The 7,076-nt window shown below is 42.4% G+C and overlaps 1 protein-coding gene across 1 annotated transcript; it reads right to left on the reverse strand.

Moving 5' to 3' along the window:
* Nucleotides 1-1,094: 1,094 nt before the first annotated feature.
* LOC140339136 (putative glutamine amidotransferase-like class 1 domain-containing protein 3B, mitochondrial) lies at nt 1,095-3,071 on the reverse strand. Its single transcript, XM_072423718.1, has 4 exons — nt 2,846-3,071; nt 2,354-2,525; nt 1,825-2,026; nt 1,095-1,354 (listed from the first exon to the last, which is right to left on the reverse strand). Exons 1-4 carry the CDS (start codon nt 2,951-2,953, stop codon nt 1,195-1,197), a joined length of 642 nt encoding a protein of 213 aa, XP_072279819.1. The 5' UTR covers nt 2,954-3,071; the 3' UTR covers nt 1,095-1,194.
* Between the last annotated feature and the right edge of the window lie 4,005 nt (nt 3,072-7,076).

Genomic DNA, 7,076 nt, shown 5'->3' on the forward strand with positions numbered 1-7,076 from the left:
TGGTGAGGACGTTGGATTGTGAGCTCCTCTGAGGACACTTAGTGATGGGACTATGGTGAGTAACAGGGCTTCTAACAGTGCAGAACCCACAGGACATCTTATGGAGGATTGTTTCATCTATCCCAGGTAGACTTGAACTTCTGGTCTCACCATTTGGTTGCTGCTTCCTGTTTATTGGCACTCATTTTATGCTGTATTATTATATGTTTTAGTCTAATTAAACTTCATCCTGAAGAAGAGGTGTTACACCACGAAACGCATTGATGGTTCACTGACACTTCTTGTGAGACTTGCTATAAGGTTCAAACTATGTATTTATAAAGAAGTGGATGTATGTCTGTATATTGTAATATAGGGACACTGTGGTTTCTATTCTGGGTCACTGCAAAAATTATTGTCTCCTACTTTACTTTTTAATATGATGTACCAATAAAATGTTTTAAGAGTTTTATATATTCTGGTAAAGTCTTGTTTCTCTGCACATATCGATTTTGGGACTATGGTGAGGACGTTGGATTGTGAGCTCCTCAGATGACACTTAGTGATAGGACTATGGTGAGAACGTTAGATTGTCAGCTCCTCTGAGATCACGTAGTGATAGGACTATAGTGAAGACATGTGAGGGGAGGGCATTAGTGTTTGAGCTCCTCTGAGAACACTTAGTAATGGGACTATGGTGAGGACGTTAGAATGTAAGCTCCTCTGAGGACACTTAGTGATAACACTATAGTGGGGACATTAGATTGTGAGCTCCTGTGAGGACACTTTGTGATAGGACTATGGTGAGAACATTACATTGTTAGCCCCTCTAAGGACGCTTAGTGATAGGATTATGGTGAGAACATTAGATTGTAAGCTTCTCTGACTTAGTGATAGGACTATGGTGAAGACACTTAGTGATAGGATTGTATTGGGGACATTAGATTGTAAGCTCCTCTGACTTAGTGATAGGACTATGGTGAGAACATTAGATTGTGAGCTCCTGTGAGGATACTTAGTGATAGGACTATACTGACCCCCCCCCCACATATACTCTGACCCCCCCCCCCGTATATCAATGACCCTCTATCCCCACACATGAACAGACGAGGACATTATGTATGAAATCATTTTATTCTTGTCTACAAATAAATAAAAATGGCTACACCATGAACTGAATACAAAGCACAATCTATGCGATTTCCAGCAGCGCCGTCACCATGGCACCGACACCTCATGCAGGGGACTGTTACTCATGAAGGCGCAGGTTGTCACCAGCTTGTTCTTGATGTCCACATGGACTTCATTCACCTGCTTGTTGAAGTGTTTACAGCCCAGCTGCTTTATAGCTTCCGCCGTCCCAGCGTGGGGCCACCTGCGGATGACATCACAAAAATCAACCAATTGCAACACAACTTTATACAGCGCTCAGGGAGGGGCAGGCACAGGGGCCAATAGGTGGCAGAGGAAAAGAAAAGACATTTCCTGGACGATGATTGGTGAAAAACCCCAAAAACTAAAGTGAGTGTGGAATGGATAAAAAAAAAAACTCATGGGAGTGATAATAAGAGGAGGAAGAGCAGGAAGGGTTAAAGTGGAGCTGGATTCATAAAGAGTTAATAAGAGCCTCATGTGGGTCATGTGACTGTAATGTTGCTACATTGGATTTATGAATGATGTCCCCAATCACTGGTTGCAGGCTTTATTATCTTGTGGTCACCATGACAATTGCTGGGTGTGAATTGTAATATTATTATTATTATTATTATTATTAGAGTATTTCTATATCCCCAACATAGGACACAGCATTGTACATTAATATATAGACACAGAACATTCACCTACTTTTCACACTCTGTGTCACAGCCCACGGTCACCTCACAGCCAGGGATGAGTTTGGCGGCCAATACCGGGGAGATGCAGCACAACCCGATTGGTTTATTACTGGCGTGAAAATCTTTCATCGTTTCCTCCACAGCCTTCAGCACGGAGCAATCCTTCCCCTGCACCGCCCATGAAGACAGGTTCTTAGCTACCCCAAAACCACCTGTAGGACCAGAAGATGGGAGACAATCACATGACTGATCTCAAATTATTCTGGGGGGACAGCAAAGTGTAATATGGGGGTAGAGGAGGGTTCGAGCCTTTGTCAGGTTTCTTTCTGCTGCCAATGTCCCAGAGACACAACAGGAAATGAGAAACAATTCACAGGTCTTCCTTTTCTAGTGACAACGATAACATTGGATTCATATAACTTTCGGTTCTGGTGACACCGGGACAAAAAGAGGAGAATCTCCCCTGCGAAGAAACCAATAAAAGCCTGACAGGGGCAGGCAACCCACAAGTATATTCCTCTACAGATTCCTGGCTTTACCTGGTATGATCAATGCATCATATTCACTGACTTTCAGATCCTTCAGATCAGTGATTTTTCCTCTGGCAATCCGAGCGCTCTCTTTAAGTACCCAGCGTTTCTCCGCCATTGGCTGTCCGGTCACATGGTCCACCACATGCATCTGCTCTATGTTGGGGGCAAAAACAGTGTACTGTGGGGGCAAAAAAAGAAATTATCATGGAGAGGCACAAGACACTCCAAGAAGAATGTAAAATCAACATTATTCTTCCCTGATCCTGCCAGAAACCTTGGGACTCCATAACTTCCTGTTCTGGAGTGTCCCCAGTTACATTGTTCCTGGTTCTGTATCTGATATATTAGGACTGGGATACCTGTTGTCACAGCAGTGGGGCCCCATCTCAGTGTAACCTATGGGCCCTAAAAAGCTGCAACCACCCTGCAGATCAGCACACACTCCCAGACACCAACACATATGAGAATAGAAAGCAGAATGTCTTCCTGTTGTCTCACCTGGACTCCGGCCTGGCTCAGGTGCACCAACACTGCTGACGATTCATGGATTTCACTGCCATCAAACACCCCACAACCGGAAAGGATCACTGCCACCTTCTTAGACATGATGGGTGAGAGGGAGGTATAGAGAGAGGACTGAGAAGAGGACTGTGCAATCACTGTGACACCTGCACCTTTATACACACAGCACACAGGTGTGCACAGGGTGTGACTGAGGAGGTGGGGTGACACTCTGCATTTCCTCTCTATCTGGGATTTCCCTGGCTGCATCATCATCAGGAAGAGCCAACCTCACTCAATTATTAATCTTGGAGGGGAGGAAATGAAATGGTCATATGACACAGCACAGGTATGACGGGGACACCTGGAAATTCTCTCATTTACAGAATTGTATCTATGAAATGCTGAGGAAGTGTTTTACCTTTATCCAGATCTCTGGATTTCTGGAACAATTACAGATGGTGTAATTTACTAAGGATGAGAACTCCATAGCAGGAAATTCTAACACATGTAATTATATGAAGAGGTTTTAGCACAATTTACATGTGTGATCCGCCATGCAATGTACATATCATGCAACATTTCTGTATATTGTTATCTTTATTTATGTGTATCACAAGAACTACATTAAGTTATTGAGACAGGGGGGCATTCACTATAATGGAGGATCCAGGTTAATCCCCAAATCCCCTCCACATTCCAGGCCCCTCTACATATCACCTACACACTCCAGGCCCCTCCAGGCCCCTCCTCATATCACCTACACATTCCAGGCCCCCTACAAAAATCACCTACACATTCCAGGCCCCTCCTCATATCACCTACACAGTCTAGGCTCCCCTGCAGATTTCGTCATAGTGTAACCCCCATTTCCACCAGCAGTGCCTAGGTGAGGATGACATCAGCAACTTTCCTGGAACGCAGAGATGCCACATGGGACGGGGAGTCTTCTCTTGGTATCGTAACAGCTCTGCGTACCCAGGAGGATGGTGTTGCCTTGCCAATAAGTTGTATTTATTGATTCTTGGACCTGCTCATTGATTGGATATTTCCTGGACATATCTGAACATTGGTCACATGGATTTTGTATTGATTTACTCCCTTTACTCTCTATCTGAAAAAATCCTGCCATGATCTCCTGAAGTGATTGGAGGAAATCCAGGCCCTGTATCATTAATCAGCCTGAAATTCATATTTTTACATTTCCTCTTGTTACATTGTATCAGTATCAGGCTTCCATTGAAATATTTGGGCGTCTCTATGAAAAGACAACCAATCACATCACATGGAAATTCCCCAGGTGGAGTTCCTGGATGGAAGACGTCCAGGTTTATGGGTGAAATTATCTGACCCTGTTATTTTATTTCCTGAATAATTGTTTGGGTGACGCCCAAACACATGTAGAGATGTGAGCTCACTGTGGAATGTATACATAGAGAATCATTGTGTGTAATCTCTAAAACAGATTCATTTTTATATTTGATTTCATTGATGGGTAGGTAGGGAAATAAAAAAACGGCAGCATTACTGATGTGATCACTATGGTCAGCTGGGGCTGGAAAGTAACTTTATCACCAGCCAATAAAAGATAACCTTTTATGTCATTTTACTGGTATTTTCCAATCTTTTAAATTTGCAGCTTTCAGTAAAACATTTCCCTGTTGATCCTGCCAAGAATGTTCTTCTACAAAAAGTTCCTGTTCTAGGGTGACAATGATCTGTCCTTGTCTTCCAATTGTACTGATGTCTTATCACCCCATTGTTGAAATACGCCCTGAGACATGCCATGAGGCCATCACTGTAGTGCAGACAGGAAGTGGCTGAGATAAAAAAAAAGAGGCAAAGAAGTGACAACAGGATTTCCTAAACAATAAATGAAATTGTTGATCATACAAAGAAAAATGTGAAAACTGGACGTTTATTAAATAATGACAATGAGTGAAGTCCCACTGGGATTCCAACCAGGTCAACCCGAGGTTCTATCAAAGTCTAAATGTTGACCAAAATCTTCAGGCAATCGCATTTCCCTGCCTCCAACCATGCAACAGTCGTTTTGCTCAATTTTTTTCTTTTTCTTCAATCTGTGTTTTAGGTGGCCCTCAGGAAGCAGCACACTGTATAAAGAACCAATGAAAAGGAAACTGCCATGCAAGAAGTACTGGTGCACATTTGTTTTCTGGACATCCAGTACTTTTACCATTAAGACATTGCTTGTCTGGAGAATCTCCCAATATCATTCATGGCCAAGGTTAAAGAGGACACAAGGATGCTCCATAGAGGATTGAGGGCACAAAGCATGTTGGTGATAAAGGGGGGCTGGAGGACACTAGAGTATTGGTAAAGCAAAGGCAATGGAGGACCCAGGGGGTATTGGTGCTCCGGAGGGCATGTAGGACACATAGCATATTTGTGCCAAAGGAGGGTTTGGGGACACAATGCATATTGGTGTTCCAGGCACCTGTTCTTTAAGGGAAGTGTAAATGGATCAGACCTGTACTGTGCTATGATTATTGATGAGCACCCTGAAGAGACATGGAAACAAAAAATGCATTATTGGAATAACCAAAGCAGCGTGAAGCTAGGTACTGTCTGTCTTCAATATACAGACCCACAGGACTGAACTGCGCTGTTATGGCCTGTCACCCCCATATATCAGAAAAAATATATTTTATATTGTTGCATACTACAATCTTTTTTATTCCTAATGGAAATCAAGCATTATTCTGATGTATACATTATTTAACTGTAAGTCTGCTGCATAGCTTTGTTGATTATGTCAATTTCAGGTGGTGATTAGCTGGGTCAGCATCTACTATCTATACCCTTTATTATGTTCACTGAAAAGCTTTCATCAATGTGTTTTTCACTTTTGGTTCCTTGGACTCTAGATGATGGGATTTAGAAGCGGAGTCACCACCGATGGAAAAACAGAGACCATCTTATTTATATGAAGATTGCTTCCTTCAGCAGACCTTATAAACATGAAGATTGTGGTTGTATAGAAAAGGACAACACTCATATGGGAGGCACAAGCATAAAAGATTTATGCTGGCCTGGGGAGGTTGGAAGTCTGAGAATTGTGTTTAATATAAATGTATAAGACACCAGAACGAGCAGAAAACACCCTAAAATACCAAAAGAAGTTTCAGAACAGGCAAGTTTAATTAAAGGAGCAAAGTCACAGTAATAATGATCTACCTGGTTTGGTGCACCCTCAATGAATAATAGGCTAAACCCGCTAATCCATGCTCCTACTGCTGATTGTACACAGAATCTGGGACTTGTAATGCTCATATAATGCAAAGGTTTACAAATTGCTATATACCGTATTTTTCGGACTATAAGACGCACTTTTTCTTCCCCAAAACTGGGGGGGAAAAGTGGGTGCGTCTTATACACCGAATACATGTTAAATATACCGGTAATTAAAAAAAATCATACTCATCCGATACCGCGATCCCGCGATGCTGAAGCCTGTATACTTCAGCCAGCAAGTAAACCTCAGCATAAGCTTCATCAGATTTCTGCACAGATTATTGAAGAAACTATTCATGCAACTGTAATATTAGCAGCTCCTATAGACTGTCTGTACTGTCATGCATTCTGTCTGCAAGTCAATCTAAACTCTGTATTCAATCCAAACTAAGTCTGCAGCAGCCATTTCTGAACTTCTCTCTGCTCGTTCTCCCACTGGTTGCCTAGGCAACCCTCTCCCCTCTGCCAGAAGATTGATACATTTCTATGCAAACACCTGCCTTGTGATTAACCCTCTGCTTGTTATCACAATGCACCAACAAGGCAATGTACAAGCTGAGGAATCTGAACTTCCTACAGATCAGCAGTCAGATCCTCAAAGCCACATAAAACAAAAACGTTCAGTAAAACCAACCTGGAAAGTCCAAGAGAACTATGAGGCTGACAGGGAAGAACTGCTGCAGAACATCAACCACTCATGGTGGAACACTATTGAATGTATGTCAGCTCTGTCTCAACCAACTCATAAGGTATTGCACCTAGAGGGCGCTGGTAAGCAATTGAATGCTGCCTATGAGAATTACCAAAGACTGTCTGCTAAATATGCTGATCTCTTAAAGCGATATAACACAGAAAATTCCTTAAAAGAATTACAGGAATTGAAAGAGCTCAATCTTGAAAGAGATGATCTAGTATTATAAACAAAGGCAAAAACAGATGTAAGAATCGCACATCTCCTTGAATCCAGATCCCA

The sequence above is a fragment of the Pyxicephalus adspersus genome, chromosome 10, assembly GCF_032062135.1.
Source record: "Pyxicephalus adspersus chromosome 10, UCB_Pads_2.0, whole genome shotgun sequence".
Classification (NCBI taxonomy): Eukaryota; Metazoa; Chordata; class Amphibia; order Anura; family Pyxicephalidae; genus Pyxicephalus; species Pyxicephalus adspersus.